At 68.9% G+C, this 20,587-nt stretch overlaps 2 protein-coding genes across 3 annotated transcripts; one reads left to right on the top strand and one right to left on the bottom strand.

Moving 5' to 3' along the window:
* Nucleotides 1-3: 3 nt before the first annotated feature.
* On the bottom strand, nt 4-11,145 carry STX3 (syntaxin 3). Its single transcript, XM_086748476.1, has 11 exons — nt 10,948-11,145; nt 9,398-9,478; nt 9,210-9,309; nt 9,022-9,096; nt 8,830-8,897; nt 7,983-8,091; nt 7,646-7,719; nt 7,407-7,541; nt 2,133-2,243; nt 465-568; nt 4-314 (listed from the first exon to the last, which is right to left on the bottom strand). The coding sequence occupies exons 1-10, from the start codon at nt 10,975-10,977 to the stop codon at nt 491-493; spliced, it is 861 nt and encodes a 286-aa protein (XP_086604602.1). The 5' UTR covers nt 10,978-11,145; the 3' UTR covers nt 4-314; nt 465-490.
* Nucleotides 11,146-11,693: 548 nt separating this feature from the next.
* PATL1 (PAT1 homolog 1, processing body mRNA decay factor) lies at nt 11,694-19,176 on the top strand. Of its 2 annotated transcripts, XM_086749877.1 has the most exons (19): nt 11,696-11,895; nt 12,155-12,266; nt 12,386-12,597; nt 12,672-12,746; nt 13,275-13,469; nt 13,571-13,672; nt 13,784-13,873; nt 14,034-14,239; nt 14,337-14,426; nt 14,627-14,810; nt 16,798-16,921; nt 17,001-17,098; nt 17,181-17,240; nt 17,408-17,556; nt 17,715-17,874; nt 18,117-18,275; nt 18,555-18,646; nt 18,749-18,898; nt 19,016-19,176. In XM_086749877.1, exons 1-19 carry the CDS (start codon nt 11,785-11,787, stop codon nt 19,035-19,037), a joined length of 2,391 nt encoding a protein of 796 aa, XP_086606003.1. In that variant the 5' UTR covers nt 11,696-11,784; the 3' UTR covers nt 19,038-19,176. The 2 variants fall into 2 exon arrangements, with proteins under 2 accessions (XP_086606004.1, XP_086606003.1); XM_086749878.1 differs by lacking the exon at nt 13,571-13,672 and having other exon boundaries at nt 11,694-11,895.
* Nucleotides 19,177-20,587: the final 1,411 nt, after the last annotated feature.

The raw sequence follows: 20,587 nt of genomic DNA, 5'->3' as shown, positions 1-20,587 counted from the left end.
ATTTTGGGAAAGAGGGCTCCGACGCGGGCGGCTGCGCTTCCGAAGAGGCGACGGTGGCGGGGTGGGGGGGGGCGGAAAAGTCTCCTCCGAGCGAGGCCGGAGCCCTCCACGGCGCCCGCGCTCCTCCGATTTGCGCGGGGGTACGGAACCCAGGCGGGAGGGGAGCGGGGAGCGGGGGCGGGTGGTCTCCACTCCTCCGGGAACGCGAGGGACGTCCTCGGGGGCTCCGGGGAGCGAGGGCCATCCCGGGGCGGGATTTCTCCCGCGGTCGGAGCCGCCGCCGGCGGGGCGGGAGCCGGGGAAAGGCCACCTGGAACGGGGGAGGAAGGTGAGGCGCCGCCGAGGAAGGATGAGTCCCTCCCCGAGGTGTTTCCCCCCCGGGAAACCCAGGGAGAGGGGGAATCCCCCCGCCTCGGCCCCCCGGGGGTGGCAGCGGGGGGGACCCCGAGCGTCACCTGGGCGGGGGGGGGCAGCGGGCGAGGGGGGGGCGTCAGGCGAAGATGCTCCCGATGCTGGCAGCCAAGATGATGGCGAGGATGACGCAGCACAACATGATCATGATCTTCTTCTGCGCGGGGGGAGAGAAAGGGGGGGGACACACACACCGTGAGGCAGGGGCGCGGCCGGCGCGGGACTCGGGGGGCGGGGGGGGGGGCCGGGGAGGCAGCGGGGACGGGCGCGAGCTGGACGTGGCGGTGCCCCCGCGCCCGACCGAGCGCCGGCCACGCGTCGCCGTCGCTTACCCGAAAACGCGGCGGGGGGGGGGAAGACGGTCCGGCCCGGCCCAGCCCGGGGTGGGGGGGGGGGGGGGGGTTTGGGGGTGTCCCCAGCCCCCGAAAACGGGACGTGATGTCACTGGGCCGCGCTGAGGCGGTGCGGGGGTGCCGGCGCCGTCTGCCGCGGCGCGGGGGTCACAGGAGACCCCAGGGATGGGCGGGGGTCCAGCCGGTGCTGGGACCCCTCCGCGGAGGAAAGCGGAGCCGGGGGGCGCTGGGCGGGGCGGGGGGGGCGCTGAGGGGGGGCAGGTCCGGGAGAGGAGGGGGTCAGGCCGGGGCGTCAGGGAGGGGTCCAGCACGGGGCCCTCTGGGGTCCCACGGCCCCGCGGCGAGGCTCCCATGTCCCCCCCCCCAAAAAAAAACTTACAGAGCACGGCCCCCCCCCCTCCCACCCCCGCCGCGGGGGGGCTATTTCTTTTTTAGCCCCACGGAAAGTCCGACGACGAGGACGATTCTCCCCCGCGAGAGCGCCGCTCCCGCCGCCAAAATCGGCATATTCTGGGGGGGGCGGGGGTGAGACGGGAGGCGGGGGGCTGGTTACGCCCGTCCCGTGCGGGGAATTGGGGGCGGGGGGGAGCACGCAGAGGTGGGCGCAGAGGAGCCCAGGAAAACCAGAGAGATGCTGCAGAGGCAGGGAGCGGACAGGAGGGGCTGAGCCCTCGCCAGCTCGTCGCACCTGTGGGTAGGAGTGGGGAGAGAGCTCCCACGGGGAGGAGTGGGGACCGGTTGGGGTGGCTGGGGTCATGGGGGAGCCACTGGAGGATACTGGGGGGGCACTGGGAGGTGTGAAGGCAGGCTGAGGGATGCCGGGGGGAGGCTGGGAGCCGTGGAGGGGACGCCGGGGGGACGCCGGGGGCCGTGGAGGGGATGCTGGGGGACGCCGGGAGCCGTGGAGGGGACGCCGGGGGCTGTGGACGGGACGCTGGGGGGACGCTGGAGCCATGGAGGGGACGCCAGGGGGACGCTGGGGCCGTGGAGGGGACACCGGAGGACGCTGGGGCCGTGGAGGGGACGCCGGGAGCCGTGGAGGGGACGCTGGGGGGACTCTGGGAGCCGTGGAGGGGACGCCGGGGGGACACTGGGAGCCGTGGAGGGGACACCGGGGGGATGCTGGAGCCATGGAGGGGACGCTGGGGCTGTGGAGAGGACGCCGGGGGACGCTGGGGCCATGGAGAGGACGCCGGGGGACGTTGGGAGCCGTGGAGGGGATGCCGGGGGACTCTGGGAGCCGTGGAGGGGATGCCGGGGGACGCTGGGGCTGTGGAGAGGACGCCAGGGAGACGCTGGGGACGCTGGGGCCGTGGAGGGGATGCTGGGGGACGCCGGGGGGACGCTGGGGCCGTCGGCGCATCTCACCCTCCTGGCCTCGCTTTGGTACTTCACGGCCTTTTTGGTGTCGGCCACGGCCCGCTCCACGAAGCCGACGGACTGGTCCATGTTGTTCTCGATGCGGTCGATCATGGCTCCCTGACGGGGCGCGGGGGGGGCGGCGGCAGAGAGAAACAGAGCGGGGGGGACACACACGCTGAGAGCACCCCGGGGTGCCGGCACCCACCCACCTCGCGCGCCCGGCTGCGGTACCGGATGGCTTGCTCCGTCTGCCGCTTGGCCTGCTCCGCGTGCTCGGCCGCTCGCGTCGCGTAGCGCTCCGCGTTATCCGGCAGCCCACCCTGCGGGGACGGGGGAGAGGGGACGCGCTCGGCGGGGGCCCCGCGGGACGCGGGATGGCCCCCTTGCCCCGCGGCGCGGGTACTCACCCTTCCCCGGCGCGCGCGGCGGCTCCTCGCGTGGCATGGCGGGGGACAGAGAGGGGCTGAGAGAGGGGCCGGGACCACCCGGGCGTGGGGCGCGCCCGCGGGTTCGGGCGCTGGGTGGCCCCACGGGGATCTGTGTAGCGGTCACCACCCGCCCCCGAGTCCCCCCGGCGCAGGTCCCTGTCCTGTGGTGGCCCCGTGAAGGTGGCTCCGTGCCACCCTGTGTCCCTGGAGAGCCCGGGCCAGCCCTGCGTGCTGGTCCCTGCTCGTCCCCGTGCACAGCTCCCTGCTCGTCCCCGTGCACAGGTCCCTGCTCGTCCCCGTGCACAAATCCCCGCTCGTCCCCGTGCACAGGTCCCTGCTCATCCCCGTGCACAAATCCCTGCTCGTCCCCGTGCACAAATCCCCGCTCGTCCCCGTGCACAAATCCCTGCTCGTCCCCGTGCACAAATCCCTGCTCGTCCTCGTGCACAAATCCCTGCTCGTCCCCGTGCACAAATCCCTGCTCGTCCCCGTGCACAAATCCCTGCTCGTCCCCGTGCACAGGTCCCTGCTCGTCCCCATGCACAAATCCCCGCTCGTCCCCGTGCACAGGTCCCTGCTCGTCCCCATGCACAGGTCCCTGCTCGTCCCCGTGCACAAATCCCTGCTCGTCCTCGTGCACAAGTCCCTGCTCGTCCTCGTGCACAAATCCCTGCTCGTCCCCGTGCAAAATCCCTGCTCGTCCCCGTGCACAGGTCCCTGCTCGTCCCCGTGCACAAATCCCTGCTCGTCCCCGTGCACAAGTCCCTGCTCGTCCCCGTGCAAAATCCCTGCTCGTCCTCGTGCACAAATCCCTGCTCGTCCCCGTGCACAGGTCCCTGCTCGTCCCCGTGCACAAATCCCTGCTCGTCCCCGTGCACAAGTCCCTGCTCGTCCTTGTGCACAAGTCCCTGCTCGTCCCCGTGCACAAATCCCTGCTCGTCCCCGTGCACAAGTCCCTGCTCGTCCCCGTGCACAGGTCCCTGCTCGTCCCCGTGCACAAATCCCTGCTCGTCCTCGTGCACAGGTCCCTGCTCGTCCCCGTGCAAAATCCCTGCTCGTCCCCGTGCACAAGTCCCTGCTCGTCCCCGTGCACAAATCCCTGCTCGTCCCCGTGCACAAGTCCCTGCTCGTCCCCGTGCACAGGTCCCTGCTCGTCCCCGTGCACAAATCCCTGCTCGTCCCCGTGCACAGGTCCCTGCTCGTCCCCGTGCAAAATCCCTGCTGGTCCCCGTGCACAAATCCCTGCTCGTCCCCGTGCACAAATCCCTGCTCGTCCCCGTGCACAGGTCCCTGCTCGTCCCCGTGCACAAATCCCCGCTCGTCCCCGTGCACAAGTCCCTGCTCGTCCCCGTGCACAGGTCCCTGCTCGTCCCCGTGCACAAATCCCTGCTCGTCCCCGTGCACAAATCCCTGCTCGTTCCCGTGCACAGGTCCCTGCTCGTCCCCGTGCACAAATCCCTGCTCGTCCCCGTGCACAAGTCCCTGCTCGTCCCCGTGCACAAATCCCTGCTCGTCCCCGTGCACAGGTCCCTGCTCGTCCCCGTGCAAAATCCCTGCTCGTCCTCGTGCACAAATCCCTGCTCGTCCCCGTGCACAAGTCCCTGATCGTTCCCGTGCACAGGTCCCTGCTCGTCCCCGTGCACAAATCCCTGCTCGTCCCCGTGCACAAGTCCCTGCTCGTTCCCGTGCACAGGTCCCTGCTCGTCCCCGTGCACAAGTCCCTGCTCGTCCCCGTGCACAAATCCCTGCTCGTCCCCGTGCACAAGTTCCTGCTCGTTCCCGTGCACAGGTCCCTGCTCGTCCCCGTGCACAAATCCCTGCTCGTCCCCGTGCACAGGTCCCTGCTCGCCCCGTGCACAAATCCCTGCTCGTCCCCGTGCACAGGTCCCTGCTCGCCCCGTGCACAAATCCCTGCTCGTCCCCGTGCACAGGTCCCTGCTCGCCCCGTGCACAAATCCCTGCTCGTCCCCGTGCACAGGTCCCTGCTCGTCCCCGTGCACAAGTCCCTGCTCGTTCCCGTGCACAGGTCCCTGCTCGTCCCCGTGCACAAATCCCTGCTCGTCCCCGTGCACAGGTCCCTGCTCGTCCTCGTGCACAAATCCCTGCTCGTCCCCGTGCACAGGTCCCTGCTCGTCCCCGTGCAAAATCCCCGCTCGTTCCCGTGCACAGGTCCCTGCTCGTCCCCGTGCACAAATCCCTGCTCGTCCCCGTGCACAAGTCCCTGCTCGTCCCCGTGCACAAATCCCTGCTCGTCCCCGTGCACAGGTCCCTGCTCGCCCCGTGCACAAATCCCTGCTCGTCCCCGTGCACAGGTCCCTGCTCGCCCCGTGCACAAATCCCTGCTCGTCCCCGTGCACAGGTCCCTGCTCGCCCCGTGCACAAATCCCTGCTCGTCCCCGTGCACAGGTCCCTGCTCGTCCCCGTGCAAAATCCCCGCTCGTTCCCGTGCACAGGTCCCTGCTCGTCCCCGTGCACAAGTCCCTGCTCGTCCCCGTGCACAAATCCCTGCTCGTCCCCGTGCACAGGTCCCTGCTCGTCCCCGTGCACAGGTCCCTGCTCGTCCCCGTGCACAAATCCCTGCTCGTCCCCGTGCACAAGTCCCTGCTCGTTCCCGTGCACAAATCCCTGCTCGTCCCCGTGCACAAGTCCCTGCTCGTTCCCGTGCACAGGTCCCTGCTCGTCCCCGTGCACAAATCCCTGCTCGTCCCCGTGCACAGGTCCCTGCTCGTCCCCGTGCACAGGTCCCTGCTCGTCCCCGTGCAAAATCCCTGCTCGTCCCCGTGCACAAATCCCTGCTCGTCCCCGTGCACAGGTCCCTGCTCGCCCCGTGCACAAATCCCTGCTCGTCCCCGTGCACAGGTCCCTGCTCGTCCTCGTGCACAAATCCCTGCTCGTCCTCGTGCACAAATCCCTGCTCGTCCCCGTGCACAGGTCCCTGCTCGTCCCCGTGCACAAATCCCTGCTCGTCCCCGTGCACAGGTCCCTGCTCGTCCCCGTGCAAAATCCCTGCTGGTCCCCGTGCACAAATCCCTGCTCGTCCCCGTGCACAAGTCCCTGCTCGTCCCCGTGCACAAGTCCCTGCTCGTCCCCGTGCAAAATCCCTGCTCGTCCTCGTGCACAAATCCCTGCTCGTCCCCGTGCACAAGTCCCTGCTCGTTCCCGTGCACAGGTCCCTGCTCGTCCCCGTGCACAAATCCCTGCTCGTCCCCGTGCACAAGTCCCTGCTCGTTCCCGTGCACAGGTCCCTGCTCGCCCCGTGCACAAATCCCTGCTCGTCCCCGTGCACAAATCCCTGCTCGTCCCCGTGCACAAGTCCCTGCTCGTCCCCGTGCACAAATCCCTGCTCGTCCCCGTGCACAAGTCCCAGCTCGTTCCCGTGCACAGGTCCCTGCTCGTCCCCATGCACAAATCCCTGCTCGTCCCCGTGCACAGGTCCCTGCTCGCCCCGTGCACAAATCCCTGCTCGTCCCCGTGCACAGGTCCCTGCTCGCCCCGTGCACAAATCCCTGCTCGTCCCCGTGCACAGGTCCCTGCTCGTCCCCGTGCACAAGTCCCTGCTCGTTCCCGTGCACAGGTCCCTGCTCGTCCCCGTGCACAAATCCCTGCTCGTCCCCGTGCACAGGTCCCTGCTCGCCCCGTGCACAAATCCCTGCTCGTCCCCGTGCACAGGTCCCTGCTCGTCCTCGTGCACAAATCCCTGCTCGTCCCCGTGCACAGGTCCCTGCTCGTCCCCGTGCAAAATCCCCGCTCGTTCCCGTGCACAGGTCCCTGCTCGTCCCCGTGCACAAATCCCTGCTCGTCCCCGTGCACAAGTCCCTGCTCGTCCCCGTGCACAAATCCCTGCTCGTCCCCGTGCACAGGTCCCTGCTCGCCCCGTGCACAAATCCCTGCTCGTCCCCGTGCACAGGTCCCTGCTCGCCCCGTGCACAAATCCCTGCTCGTCCCCGTGCACAAGTCCCTGCTCGTCCTCGTGCACAAATCCCTGCTCGTCCCCGTGCACAAATCCCTGCTCGTCCCCGTGCACAGGTCCCTGCTCGTCCCCGTGCACAGGTCCCTGCTCGCCCCGTGCACAAATCCCTGCTCGTCCCCGTGCACAGGTCCCTGCTCGTCCCCGTGCAAAATCCCCGCTCGTTCCCGTGCACAGGTCCCTGCTCGTCCCCGTGCACAAATCCCTGCTCGTCCCCGTGCACAAGTCCCTGCTCGTCCCCGTGCACAAATCCCTGCTCGTCCCCGTGCACAGGTCCCTGCTCGTCCCCGTGCACAGGTCCCTGCTCGTCCCCGTGCACAAATCCCTGCTCGTCCCCGTGCACAAGTCCCTGCTCGTTCCCGTGCACAAATCCCTGCTCGTCCCCGTGCACAAGTCCCTGCTCGTTCCCGTGCACAGGTCCCTGCTCGTCCCCGTGCACAAATCCCTGCTCGTCCCCGTGCACAGGTCCCTGCTCGTCCCCGTGCAAAATCCCTGCTCGTCCCCGTGCACAAATCCCTGCTCGTCCCCGTGCACAAATCCCTGCTCGTCCTCGTGCACAAATCCCTGCTCGTCCCCGTGCACAAATCCCTGCTCGTCCCCGTGCACAGGTCCCTGCTCGTCCCCGTGCACAAATCCCTGCTCGTCCTCGTGCACAAATCCCTGCTCGTCCCCGTGCACAGGTCCCTGCTCGTCCCCGTGCAAAATCCCCGCTCGTTCCCGTGCACAGGTCCCTGCTCGTCCCCGTGCACAAATCCCTGCTCGTCCCCGTGCAAAATCCCTGCTCGTCCCCGTGCACAAATCCCCGCTCGTTCCCGTGCACAGGTCCCTGCTCGTCCCCGTGCACGCATCCCTATGTGTCCCCGCGTGTCCCCGCGCCACCCGTACCTGGTTCTCCACCAGCATGGCGATGTCCACGAACATGTCGTGGAGCTCCTTGATGCTGCTCTCCAGCCGCACGATGTCCTTGTGCCGCCCCTCGATCTCGCTCAGCGCCTGCTTCGAGATCTGCGAGTCCATGATCTGCGAGGGACGGGGGAGGGCGACGTCACGGAGGGGGGTCCTGCCCCCCCCCCCCCCCCCGGCGTGGCCCCCCACGGCCCCGCCACGGCGCGGCGGGCGCTCACCCCCGAGGTGAAGATGGAGGGGTTCCCGCTCTCCAGCATCTCCTCCAGCTCCTCGTCCGTCGTGTTCTTGCCGGCTGTGGGGCCCGTGGGGAGGGTGGTGAGAGCAAGCCCCGCCCACTCCACTCAAGGGGCGGGGCCTATAGCACCAAGCTCCACCCACTCCTCAAATGGGTGTGGTTTGTAGTGTCATGCTCCACCCACTTTCCCAAATCAGTGGAGGCTGTAGTGCCTGGCCCCTCCCACTTTCACCAAATCGGAGGGGTCTTTAGGGGCTGGCCCCGCCCATTTCACCAGGTGGGCGGAGCCTGGGGGGGTGTGGCACGGGTGGGGCACTCACTGATCTCCAGCTGCCGCTGGATCCGGCCCTTGCTGCGCTCCCGGAAGTCGACCTGCGCCTCGTTGTACTTGGTCATGACGTCAACGAACTTGCGGGACAGGACTGAGTGCTGGGGACGGGGACGGGGACGTGGGGCTGGGGACACCCCAGCCACGGCACCTCCCCACCCCCCGGGGGACAGGACCCAGTGTTGGGGACGGGGACGGGGACGTGGGGCTGGGGACACCCCAGCCACGGCACCTCCCCACCCCCCGGGGGACAGGACCCAGTGTTGGGGACGGGGACGTGGGGCTGGGGACACCCCAGCCACGGCACCTCCCCACCCCCCAGGGGACAGGACCCAGTGCTGGGGACAGGGACGGGGACATGGGGCTGGGGACACCCCGGCCACGGCACCTCCCCAGCCCCCGGGGGACAGGACCCAGTGTTGGGGACGGGGACGTGGGGCTGGGGACACGGGACACCCTGGGCGTGGCGCATCCCCACGGGGACAGGAGCCAGGACGGGGGGCGTGACACTGGGGACACCCCCGGCACGGCGCAGCCCCGGCCCAGGGGACAGGATGGGGCGCCGGGGATGGGGACGGGGAGTCAGAGCGGTGACACTCCGGGGCTGGGGACGGGGACACGAGACCCAGGGGACCCGGGGACACGGCACATCCCAGCCCACGGGGGACAGGACAGAGAGACACGAAGCCTGAGAGCACCTGGACACGGTGTGTCTGGGATGGGGCGCTGCTGGGGACACGGGATGGAGACGGGGGACCTGGGGACACCTGGGGACGTGCCACATGGCCAGCCCGCGTGGGACGGGGCGGGACGGGGTCCCGGGTGGGGACAGAGCTCACCTGGGACTTGCGTATCCGCAGGTCGGCGGAGGAGCGCGCCTCGTCCTGCTCGATGTTCCTCTCCATGCCTGGCGAGAGCCGGACCCCCCAGCCCCTCAGGGACCGTCCTTGCGTCCCCGCTGTCCCCGGGGGGGGGGACAAGGGGGACCTGCAGGGCCAGGCGCCGTGACGCTGGGGACAAGTGCCACTCACTCTTCAGCTTGTTGCGGACGCTGTTGGCCATTTTCTTGATCTCCGCCGTCAGCTGCTCCAGCTCGTCTTTGGTCTCTGCGGGGTGGACGGACGGCACGTGAGAGGCGGCGAAGCCACCGCGGGAACGTCCCCGGGAAAGGGGACCCCGCCGCCCCGCGGAGGTCGGGGGACGCGGCCGCCGCGCTCACTCTGCTCGGGGACGGGGGCCGAGAGGATGACGCTGTAGAGCTTCTTGGCCTCCTCCACGTTTTCCGAGATCTTGTCGATGTTCTGCCGCGTTTCCTCGATCTGAACGAGTTGGGGGGGGATGAGGAGGGGGCTCGGGAGGGGACCTGCGCGTGTCTCCCCCCCCCGCCGCGTGTCCCCTCCGTGTCACCTCGGCGAAGAACTCGTCCATGAACGCCGTGTTGTCCACGGCGATCTCCAGCTCCTCGGCGTCATCGTCGGCGTCTTGCTTCTGCGGGGCACGGCAGGCGGCGCTCAGGGGGGTGACCCCCCCCAACCTCAAAAAGGGGGGACCCCGGGGACCGCCCCACCCGGGTGACAGCCACCCCAGGGGGGTCAGGGTGGGGTGGCACGGAAGGGGGGGGGGGTGGAACATCTGCAGCGGGGGGGGGGGGGGGCCGAGCTCGCCTCACATCTGGCCGCGCGCGGGAATTAAGGGATTGCTGGGCTCGGCCGGAGAGGGGGGGCGACGGGGACGGGGTTCGGTTTTGCGGCCCCAACCTTCGCACCCTCCCCCCCCCCCCCCGCAGGCCTGAGCAGGGGCGAGGGGCCCCCGAAGGCGCCCATCACCCTGGTGTCGCGCCTGCTCCCCCACCCACGGCCCCATCCCGGGGTGCCCAACCCCGTCCCGTCCCGTCCCCCCCCCCCCGCCTCCCATCACGTCCCCCCACCCCCCAGTTCCACCGGCACCCCCTCAACGCCCGGCTGCGACGTCCCCAGAGAGGGGGACAGGACCCAGTTGGGGACCCCCACGCCCCCCCCCCCACCACCCCACAATCCCTGCCGGAGTAAAAATAAAATTAATCCCTTCTTCTTCCCCCCCCCCCGAGGGTTTTATCCCATGGCTCCGTAATCCCCGCTAAATCCCCGCCAAGCCTCCCCGCCCCACGCCGGGGGCCCGGGCGCAAGTTGGGGGGCTGCTGGGACCCCCCTCCTCCCCCCAACTCTGCCCCCCCAACCGCCCGGAAAGGGGAGCAGGCAGCGGGGCAGGGAGGCCCCACGGGAGGAGGAAGCGGCGGCGGTGGCGGGGGGAGCGGGGTGGGGTGCTGGGCCCCCTGGGGCACCCCAAAACCGTTCCCGGCCCCCCCCCCCCTCCACGAGGGACAGATCCCCCTGTCCCACACAACCCGGGGGGGGGGGTTCCTCCCCGTTGCACCCCACAGCATGGGGGGCAGGTTTGATCTCCCCCCCGCCCCCCAAAAATTCCCCCCCCCCACCCCAAATGACACAGAGGGCTGACCCCCGTAGCCGTGGGGTGGGGTCTCGGGGACCCCCATCCCAGTGCCACCCCCACGCACCGTGGGGTGGCCCCTCGGTGACACCCGTCCCCCTGATGTCCCCATCCACCGTGGGGCGGGGTCTCGGGGACCCCCGTCCCTGCCGTGTCCCCACCCACCCCGGGGTGGGGTCTCGGGGACCCCGTGACACCCCCACGCACCGTGGGGTGGCCCCTCGGTGACACCCATCCCCGTGATGTCCCCATCCGCCACCCACTTGCACTTCAGGACCCCCCCCCCCCCCATCCCCGTGCCACCCCCGTCCACCGTGGGGCGGGGTCCCTGTGACACCCCCACCCCACCAGGTGCCCCCCACCCCGGGGTGGGGTCTCGGGGACCCCGTGCCACCCCCATCCACCGTGGGGCGGGGTCCCTGTGACACCCCCACCCCACCAGCTGCCCCCCACCCCGGGGGGTCTCTCACCGCTTTGAGCTGCTCCAACCGGTCCTTCATGGTGTCCCCAAGGGGCTGGCGGGGGGCGGGGGGGGGGGGGTCCCCGTCCTCGCCCACCGCAGGGATGGGGGATGCCACCCTCGGGTCCCTCCTACATCCAGGCGAGGTGGCCTTGTCCCCTTGTCCCCGAGCCCGGGGCCGGCCCCGCCGCTAATCCCCGGTGACGGGCACGAGGAAGGCGGCGAGGGGAGGGACGGAGCGGAAGGCGGAGGGTCCCGTGTCCCCCCCCCCCGGGACACCCCCGGGGGACGCTCGTGTGTGTGTGTCCCCCCCCTCCCCCAGTTAAAAGCGAGGGTTGCGGGGTGCCACCCCGGGGAGGTGACGGTTTAGGGGGCGGCGGGGGGGGGGGGTGGGCGTGGGGTGGCAGCGGGCTGGGAGGTGATGGGGAAGCCGGTCCCCACGCGGGGGGGGGGTCACGCGCCGACCACGCGTCGTCCCCTGCCACGGGTGGAACGGGTGGGGACGGGGGACGGGATTGGGGACGGGGGACACGGCTGGGGGACGTGTTTGGGGACGGGGGACGCAATTAAGGGACATGACCAGGGACACGGGACACCGCTGGAGTGATGCAGCCGGGTTTAGGGGACACGGGTGGGGGGTGGACACAGCTATGGAGAGGCGACACGGGTGGGGGGACACAGCCACTGCTGGGGTGACACGGCCCCTTTAAGAGCACCCCAGAGGCTACGCGGCGCCTTTAAGGCCTGCGAAGAGGCGGGGCTAACACCGACCGCACCCCTCCGGCACCGCGCATGCGCCCTGCTTCTCCCCGACCCTCCCCGCGCAGGCGGAGGCGCGGGTGACGTCATGCGCCTGCGCCCGCGGCGGCGCATGCGCGGCGAGGCCCTGAAACCGGAGCGGGCGGCGCGGAGCCTACGGGCGGTGGGCGCCGCCGCCGCCGCCATGTTCCGGTATCAGGTGAGGCGGGGGCGGGCTGGGGTCCGCCGGGGGTGCACCGGGGGGGGGGGAGGGGGGGCAGCGGGTCGGGGTGGGGAGGGGGGGCGCCGGGCCCGGCGCCCCCCCTCCCCACCCCGACCCGCTGCCCCCCCCCCCCCCCCCCCGGTGCACCCCTATGAGGGCTCGGGTGGGGACAAGGCCCCGCGAGAGGGGGGTTCTGTGTCACAACTGACCCCCCCCCGCCCCTTTCCCCAATTTCCAAACCCCCCCCCCCAACAAGTCCTTAGAGGACTGCCCGCTGGACGAGGATGAAGACGCTTTCCAGGCCCTGGGAGAGGAAGATGAAGACATCGACCAGTTCAACGACGACACTTTTGGAGCCGGGGCTGTGGGTGAGCCGGCTCGTGTGTGTGTCCCCCCCCAAACTCCCCCCCCTACCCCCACAACCCCCTCCGGGCTGCATCATTCCCTACCTTTCCCGATCCCTCCCCGACTTTCCGCTCCCTCGCAGACGACGACTGGCAGGAGGCACACGAGCGGTTGGCGGAGCTGGAGGAGAAACCGGCCGTCGGCAGGGAGCGGGACGGGCCGGGCGAGGACGATACGGATCTGCTGGGAGAACCGGAGGACACGTTGGCGGAGCGGTTGACCAGGCTGGTGATCGACAGCGAGCTGGAGGATCCCGCCATCATGCGGGCTGTGCAGACCAGGACGCCGACGCAGGTGGGAAGGCGCAGATCCGGCTGGGCTGCGGGGCCCGGGAAAGCCGTGTTGATTCCCTCTCTGTTTTCCGGCAGCCCGGAGGGCTCAATTCCAGCATCTGGGACAGCTCGGCCGTTTTGCGGCGCATCCGGGGGCCGCTCCTCGCTCAGGTAGGGCGCTGGGGTGCGTCGGTAGCCGCCGCGGCTGAGGGGCGAGATGTGAGCCCGCCGCCTCCGCGTCGGCCCGGGACGGCGGGGCCGTCCCGCTTGCCCCCGGCTGGCTCGGGGTGGCCGCGTTTCGGCTCGTTTGCGGAGATTCTTCGGCGTCGCCCCTCGTCCCCGCTCGCCGGGCTGGGGGTTTTTTTTCCCCGCTGCTCCGTGGTTCCTGGTGATCCCTGAGAGACGCCAGCGCTCCCGTCGGAGTTTGGGAATGGCGGTGCCTGGAGGCAGAGGATTTTTTAATTATTTTTTTTTAATTTTTTAGTTGCGGTTTAATTAAAGAGTCAGGGTTTTAAGCGCTTGCTGCGCAGGGCTGAGGAGGGCCGGGAAGCGAGCTCGGGCAGCGCCGGCGCCGCAGACGGGCGTCTCGGCCGGGAATCTCCCGCCGTCGCTCCGCGGGGACGCGGGGGAGACCCGGAAGGAGAACGGATGCGGCCGCAGCGTCCCGCGAACGTCTTTCTCTGCCCTTTCCGCCCTCAGGAGATGCCGTCGGTGTCCGTGCTGGACTACGCCCTGCCTCAGCGACCCCCGCAGCCTCGAGAGGAAGAGCGGGATCCCTCCGAGCGGGCGCTGCCCCGCCGTTCGTCCTCCCCCGTCATCGGGAGCCCCCCGGTCCGGGCTGTCCCCATCGGCACCCCTCCCAAACAGGCTGCCGTGCCCAATTTTAACCAGCAGGTACCCGAGCCCCGCTCGCCGTCCCGCGCCGTTCTGGAAGGGCTCGCGCCGGTCCCCGGGGAGGCGACAAGGGGGGGACCGTGCCGCTTCCCTCCTCCTAGATCCTGTGCCCGAAGCCTGTCCACATCCGAGCTACCGTGCAGCAGCGCTACCCCGCTCCCTACGGCGACAGGATGTCCCCCAACCAGCTCTGCGGCGTCCCGGTAACGCGCTCCTCTCTGCCGCTCTCCTCGCTGGGAACTCTTCCCGCTTCCCCGAACCGAACCGCCCCCTTCCCGGGTCTGTGACTGCCATTCCCTTCTGTTTTTCCTCAGAATTCCTCTCTCCTGGGCCACCCGTTTCCCCACAGCGTCTCTCCCGTCCTCACCCACCTGCAGAGAGCTCAGCTGCTGGGAGGAGCCCAGGTAAAAACCCCTTTTCCCTCCCTTCCCACTCCCTTTTCCGACGGCGGAGCCCCGCGTTTCCCGCGGCCGGCCCGGACGCAACCGCCCCGGCTGAGCTTTTTCCCTCTGCCCCCCAAAATCCGCCCCGCGTGACTCCGGGCGCTTTCTCCGCCCCCTCCAGGCCGGCCGAATGTCCCCCAGCCAGTTTGCCCGGGTCTCCGGTTTGGTCGGGAGCCCTCTCCCTTCCGTCAATCCCAAACTGCTCCAGGGCAGAGTCGGGCAGATGATGTCTCCCGCCGGCGGGTTCCGTGCCTTTTTCGGGGCTCCCCCCGCTCCCTCGCAGCCGCAGCACCCGCCGGGCCCCGCGTCCCACCTGCAGAACCTGAGGTGGGTTTGCCCCGGCCCTCTCCCGGCCGCTCGCCTTTTTTCCGTCGCCGCCGTCTCCGATATCTTTCCGCTCCTTTTTTTTGTTCCCCGCCCCCAGGCCGCAACCCCAAATGTTCCGAGCGGACACGACGCACCTCCACCCCCAACACCGCCGCCTCCTGCACCAACGGCAGCAACAAAACCGAAAGTGAGCGGCTGATCCCGCGGCCCCGGACCGGGAGAAAGGGGGGCCGGCCGGCGCGGTGAGGCGGGGGGTCGCGTCGCCCCCCTCCCGCCGCCGCGACGGGGGGGTCGTGCTGCCCGGAGCCGGGGTGGGGGCTACCTTGTCGCTCCCCTCTCCGTCCCTTCCCGTGCGCGCTCACGGGGGCTTTTCTTGCCTCCCGCCAGCCAGCACCGAAGCCTCAACGGCTCCGTGGGGGACCGAGGGGGACACCGGAGCGGCCATCAGGAGCAGATCCGGAAAGATCCTTACGCAAACCTCATGCTGCAGCGGGAGAAGGACTGGGTGGCCAAAATCCAGATGATGCAGCTGCAGAGCACCGATCCCTACCTGGACGATTATTATTACCAGGTACCGGAGAAAACGGGAGCGGCGGGAGGGAGCGTTTCCGGATCCGGTGGCGGAGGAGGAAAGCGGAGGGACGGGGTGGGATCGGCTTCCCCCAGGAAAGGAGGGATTGCCTTCCCGTTTTCTCGGAGACGCCGGCGAGATAACGGGAGAGGGGGCTGCGCTTAAATCGGACGCGGAATAAGAACGTAAAGGCGGGGGCTGCGGTCTGACGGGAGGTGGTGGCGGTGGAGTCCAGAGAGCGAGGTGGAAAAGCCGGACGGGGGGAGACCGCTCCTCTTTTCCCGTTAAAAAAAAAAAACAGGGAGCTCCAGGCAGGGCTGGGAGGAGCCGGGTTTAGAGGAGAGGAAGCGAGGTGGTTGCCGGGCTCTCGCCCAGGTGCTTAAAGCTCCGCTGGCTTTGAGGAGCGACTTCGGGCGAGGGGGCAAATCCGCGGAGGGCGAGGGAGAAATCCGCGGAGGGCGAGGGCGAAATCCGCGGAGGGCGAGGGAGAAATCCGCAGAGAGCAAGGGAGCAAATCCGCAGAGAGCGAGGGGGAAATCCGCGGAGGGCGAGGGAGAAATCCGCGGAGGGCGAGGGAGAAATCCGCAGAGAGCAAGGGAGCAAATCCGCAGAGAGCGAGGGGGAAATCCGCGGAGGGCGAGGGGGAAATCCGCAGAGAGCAAGGGAGCAAATCCGTGGAGGGCGAGGGGGAAATCCGCGGAGGGCGAGGGGGAAATCCACGGAGGGCGAGGGAGAAATCTGCAGAGAGCAAGGGAGCAAATCCGCGGAGGGCGAGGGGGAAATCCGCGGAGGGCGAGGGAGAAATCCGCGAAGGGCGAGGGGGCAAATCCGCGGAGGGCGAGGGAGAAATCCGCGGAGGGCGAGGGAGAAATCCGCGGAGGGCGAGGGGGCAAATCCGCGGAGGGCGAGGGGCAAATCCGCGGAGGGCGAGGGGCAAATCCGCGGAGGGCGAGGGGCAAATCCGCGGAGGGCGAGGGGGCAAATCCGCGGAGGGCGAGGGGGCAAATCCGCGGAGGGCGAGGGGGCAAATCCGCGGAGGGCGAGGGGCAAATCCGCGGAGGGCGAGGGAGAAATCCGCGGAGGGCGAGGGGCAAATCCGCGGAGGGCGAGGGGGCAAATCCGCGGAGGGCGAGGGGCAAATCCGCGGAGGGCGAGGGAGAAATCCGCGGAGGGCGAGGGGGCAAATCCGCGGAGGGCGAGGGAGAAATCCGCGGAGGGCGAGGGAGAAATCCGCGGAGGGCGAGGGGGCAAATCCGCGGAGGGCGAGGGGCAAATCCGCGGAGGGCGAGGGGCAAATCCGCGGAGGGCGAGGGGGCAAATCCGCGGAGGGCGAGGGGGCAAATCCGCGGAGGGCGAGGGGGCAAATCCGCGGAGGGCGAGGGGCAAATCCGCGGAGGGCGAGGGAGAAATCCGCGGAGGGCCGTCACCAGCGCGGCGAAACGGGGCTGAGCCATCCGCTCCCCTCCGCGGCGGGAGCGTGGCCGAGTGTTCGGCGCCGGTTGAGCTGCGGGGGGGGCGGCGAGAGGTTTTTTGGTTTTTTTTTTTCCCCCGGGAGCTGCCGGTGAGCTTGATCCCCAGTAGAGGAGGGGAACTGGTGCGGGCGCAGCGGGGACGTGAGTCAACAAAACCGGGCCGTTGCGAAAGAGGAGAACGTTGGCCTGGGGTGGACGGGAAACAGCGTGCGAGCGTCGCTCTGGGAGGCCCCAGCCTGGAGCAAGGCGGGCTAACTGGAACGTACTGGGAGGGACTGGGAGCTGGGGACCTCACAGGGAGAGCGGATTTGTCGGTGTATCGAGAGAGCTGAGGAGGAACCTCGAGCTGTGTAAGCTCAAGGGTCGATAAAGGGGGGGCTGCGTCATGCCCCCCGCGTGCTGGGGGGCGAAGGGCGGTTTAAAAAAACCTCATGGGCAAAACCAGTAAGGGACGGGTGAGGGATGCGGCCCAGACTGGGGAAGAGAATCTCCGCCTGTCCTCTCCCCCGCCTCAGAATTACTTCCAGAAGCTGGAGAAGCTGGCGGCGGCGGAGGAAGTCCACGGCGACGGCCCCAAGAGAGAACGCACTAAACTCATCACGCCTCAGGTGGCGAAGCTGGAGCACGCCTACAAGCCGGGTAAGCGCTCGTTTCCTCCGCGCGGCGAGGTGGGATGGGGCCCGGATCGACTCCTTCCCTCCTCCCTCCCTTCCTGCAGTGCAGTTTGAGGGATCGCTGGGAAAACTCACCGTCTCCAGCGTCAACAACCCCCGGAAGATGATCGACGCGGTGGTCACCTCCCGCGGCGAGGACGACGTGAGTTCCGCCTCGGCGGGCGGCGCGGGAGCTCGCCCGCGGCCCTGACTCCGCTTTTTTTTTTTTTTCCCCCCCCTGGCAGGAGACGAAGGAGAAGCAGGTTCGGGATAAAAGGCGCCAGACCCTCGTCACCATCGAAAAGGTGAGCGCGAGGGGCCGCCCTCGGCTTCGCCGGGGGTCCGTTAGCTCCGCTGCCGGAGCCGGGATGCGCCGTTCCTGCGGCAGCCGGGAACATCCCGGATTTCCCTGGAAAAGGGCGCGCGGATCCCCCGGGGAGGTTCCCCGTTGCGACGGCCGTCTCTCCTGCAGACGTACAGCCTCCTCCTGGACGTGGAGGACTACGAGAGACGCTACCTCCTGAGCCTGGAAGGCGACCGGCCGGCCCTGATGGGCGAGAGGAAGCAGAAGATCTGCGATATGTACGACAATCTGCGGGGGAAAGCGCCCGGGCAGGAGAGGTGAGCGGGACGCGGGCGCGCGGCTAAGCGGGAGCTCGGAGAATCCGCGGGCGGCGTTTCCCGGGGATCGGCTTCCCGAAGATAACCGGGCCCGCGTTTTTCCCCGGGGACGTTCCCAGCTGAGGCGTCGAGGCTTTTCCTCCTCCTCTCCTCCGCAGGCCGAGCGACGACCACTTCGTGCAGATCATGTGCATCCGGAAAGGGAAGCGCCTGGTGGCCCGCACCCTCCCCTTGTTGTCTCCCGAACAAGCGGCCGACGTCCTCGCGGCCACGGCCAGGAACCTGCCTTTCCTCATCAAGAAGGACGCTCAGGATGAGGTGAGATTCCGGAGGCTGGGAGCGCGCGCGCACACGCACACACGCACGCGGCGGCTGGAGCCGGATTTCCTCTCCTCCGCGGGGGAAAGACGCTGGCTTGTCTTTTTTTTTTTTTTTCATATCTAGAACAAAAGTGCGAAATAAATCCCGGCTCGTTCAGAGAAAAGGGGATGATTCCGGAAGGAAAAAGGTGAGGGATCGGCGTCTCCCTGCTCCCGACGCCTCCGCTCCTCTCCCCGCAGGTGCTGCCCTGCCTGCTGAGGCCCTTCTCCCACGTCCTCTACCACCTCCCCCTGGGGACGGTCACCAGCCTGGTGCAGCAGCTCACCAACCTACCTCAGAGCGCTGCCGCCGCCCCGGCGCCCGCCAACCCGCACCTCGCTGCCGTGCTCCAAAACAAGGTACGTTCCCCTCTCCCCCTCCTCCGGCCCGCTGGGCTCTCGCGGGGTTCCCACCCTGAAATCCGCCGCGGGAGAGAGCCGCTCCTCTACGTCCGGCTGCGTGAAAACGTCCCGAAAAAAAAAAAGCAAAACGTCCCGCCGAGCCGCGCTCCGAAAAAAAAAAGCACAAAATGGCGGCGGCGGGGGGGGGGGGGGAAGGGCTGCGAATCCAGGAGGATTGGGAGACGGGAGGTTCTCGGAGCCGAAAAAAAAAAAAAAAAACGCGCCTCTGCCCCGCAGTTCGGGCTGTCCCTGCTGTACCTGGTTCTGAGTCGCGGAGAGGAACTGCGGAGCGCCGACGCCGAGGCGCAGCTGGCGCAGGACAACCAGTGGTGAGCGCCCCGGCTCGCGCGCCGCCGCCGGAAAAAGGGGCTGGAGCGCGGCCGAAGGAGGAGGTTCGGGGCGCTGATTCCTCTCTCCCCGCTCTCCGGCAGGACGGAGCTGATGGTGACGGCGACGCGGGAGCTGCTGCGGATCCCTCCGGCGGCTCTGGCCAAGCCGGTGTCCGTCCCCTCCAACCTGCTCTCGCTTTTCTCTCGCTACGTCGATCGGCAGAAGCTGAACCTGCTGGAAACGAAATTGCAGTAAGCGTCGGCCCTCTTCTTCCTCGGGGGGGGTGGGGAAAACAACAAAGAGGGGGGGCGCGAAGCTGGTGTGCCTCCCCCCCCCCTCTGCTGACACCCCCCCCGCCGTCGTTCCAGCTTAGTGCACGGGATCCGGTAGGAATTCCCCGCGGCTCCTCGCCGTCGGAGCGCCGTGGATGGATGGAGGGCAGGCGATTTTCCTTCGCCCCCCCCACCACCCCTCTGCCCCCCCGGGGTGCGGGGCGGCGGGCGGGGGGTGTTTTTGGCTGCTCCCCCGCCCCCCCCCCCCCCCCGTTTTTCCCCCCCACAAAACGCTGCCTCTCCCTGCTGCGCCCCCAGCCCCCTCCGCCCCCCGTCCCCCGTCCCCGCGCCGCCTGCTGCTGCTCACAACGGAGGAAGGTCCCGGGACGGGGAAGGCTGGGGGGTGGGGGGGGGGGTGTAGCCCCCTCCCCGGCCCCCGTCGAGCGCTGAGGTCGTTCCCAGCCCCCTCCCCGGCCGCGCACACGCGCGTGAGCACGCCTGGTTTTGCACACTCGCCTCGTCTTCCCGCGGGAGTCGTCGGGCTCCTTCCCCTCGCCGCGGCCCCCCCGCCTTCCATCCACCCGGGGCCGGATTTGGGGAGAGGCGGCGGGGGGGGGGGGGGGCTCACCCCCAGCCTCCCAAATCCTGCCGGATTCCGCTCTCCTCCTCGGGAAGGCGATGAGGGAGGGGGATAATTTTACTCTTTTTTTTTTTTTTTTTTTTTTTTTTTGCTTTTAAAAAAAAAGAAAACAGAAGAGATTTGCACATGTAGGAATTTTACAACCGGTGACTCCTCCCTGGCGTTAACCAGCCCCCCGCCCTCGCCTGCTTCCCCCCCAGCTTTCCTCTGACTGATCGAGTGGAAAGTTCAGTTATTATTTTTTTTTTTCCCCCCCTCTTTGTGCTTTTTCTTTTTGGTTTTTTTTTTTTTTTTTGGTTTTTTCACCCACCCCCACCTACCTCCCTCCCCTCCCCGTTTTTGGTTCTGGTTAATGAGAATAAAGTTTCTAAATTTACATTTTTATAGGGTATTGTAAATAAAGATGAATTGTATACTGCCGCCGGCGTGGCCTCTCCTTCGCTGCGGGGGGGGGGCGCGGGCCTAGCAGCCCCCCACGGGCCTGGCAGCTCCCCGGGACCCCCCCCACGGGCCTGGCAGCCCCCCGCGGGCCTTCACCGGGCCTAACGGGGACTCCCTGCGATATCGACCCCCGCCCGCGGGTGTCCGAGGCCGTGTGTCCCCCCTCCCCCACGCCCACGCGTGTCCGAGGCCGCCCCAGGCCCAGCCCCGCAGGCCTCGGAGCCGTTCCCGCCGCAGGGTCAAAGGTCAGAGGTCACCGCCAGCGGCAGGGCACCGCGGCGCGAGCAGCGGGAGGGGGCCCCGCCCCCCCGCCCCCTGCCGCGGCCAATGGGAGGCGGGATGAGTCACCCCTCCGCCGCGCGGCCCCGCCCAGCCGACAGCGCCGCGACGTCCGTGACGCGCTGCTCCTCACTCCTCCGCCGATTGGCTCGCCGCGGAGACAGGCGGGTGAGAGGACCAGTGAGAAAGCGAGGAGGGGTGGGGAGGGGAGGGAGGGGGGACGCGCTCAGCCTCGCGGCCTTTCAGCGCAAGCGCGCTAACAGCCAATGGAAGCTCAAGCACCGCCCCTCGAGCCCGGCGGCACCAAT

The sequence above is a fragment of the Chlamydotis macqueenii genome, chromosome 5 (assembly GCF_036417535.1).
Source record: "Chlamydotis macqueenii isolate bChlMac1 chromosome 5, bChlMac1.mat, whole genome shotgun sequence".
NCBI lineage: Eukaryota > Metazoa > Chordata > Aves > Otidiformes > Otididae > Chlamydotis > Chlamydotis macqueenii.
Note: the sequence above shows the minus strand (reverse complement) of the source record. Positions and strands in the feature narration are given on the sequence as shown.

What these genes read in the sequence shown, in the direction of transcription:
- STX3 (XM_086748476.1), bottom strand. Translation starts at nt 10,977, where the DNA reads ATGAAGGACCGGTTGGAGCAGCTCAAAGCG. An exon ending in GGTTGGAGCAGCTCAAAGCG is followed by an intron (nt 9,479 to 10,947) that starts GTGAGAGACCCC and finishes CGTGCCCCGCAG; the next exon opens with AAGCAAGACGCCGACGATGA. An exon ending in ACCAAAGCGAGGCCAGGAGG is followed by an intron (nt 569 to 2,132) that starts GTGAGATGCGCC and finishes CCCCCCGCGCAG; the next exon opens with AAGAAGATCATGATCATGTT.
- PATL1 (XM_086749877.1), top strand. Translation starts at nt 11,785, where the DNA reads ATGCGCCTGCGCCCGCGGCGGCGCATGCGCGGCGAGGCCCTGAAACCG. An exon ending in ACCAGCTCTGCGGCGTCCCG is followed by an intron (nt 13,673 to 13,783) that starts GTAACGCGCTCC and finishes GTTTTTCCTCAG; the next exon opens with AATTCCTCTCTCCTGGGCCA. An exon ending in TGGACGATTATTATTACCAG is followed by an intron (nt 14,811 to 16,797) that starts GTACCGGAGAAA and finishes CCCCCGCCTCAG; the next exon opens with AATTACTTCCAGAAGCTGGA.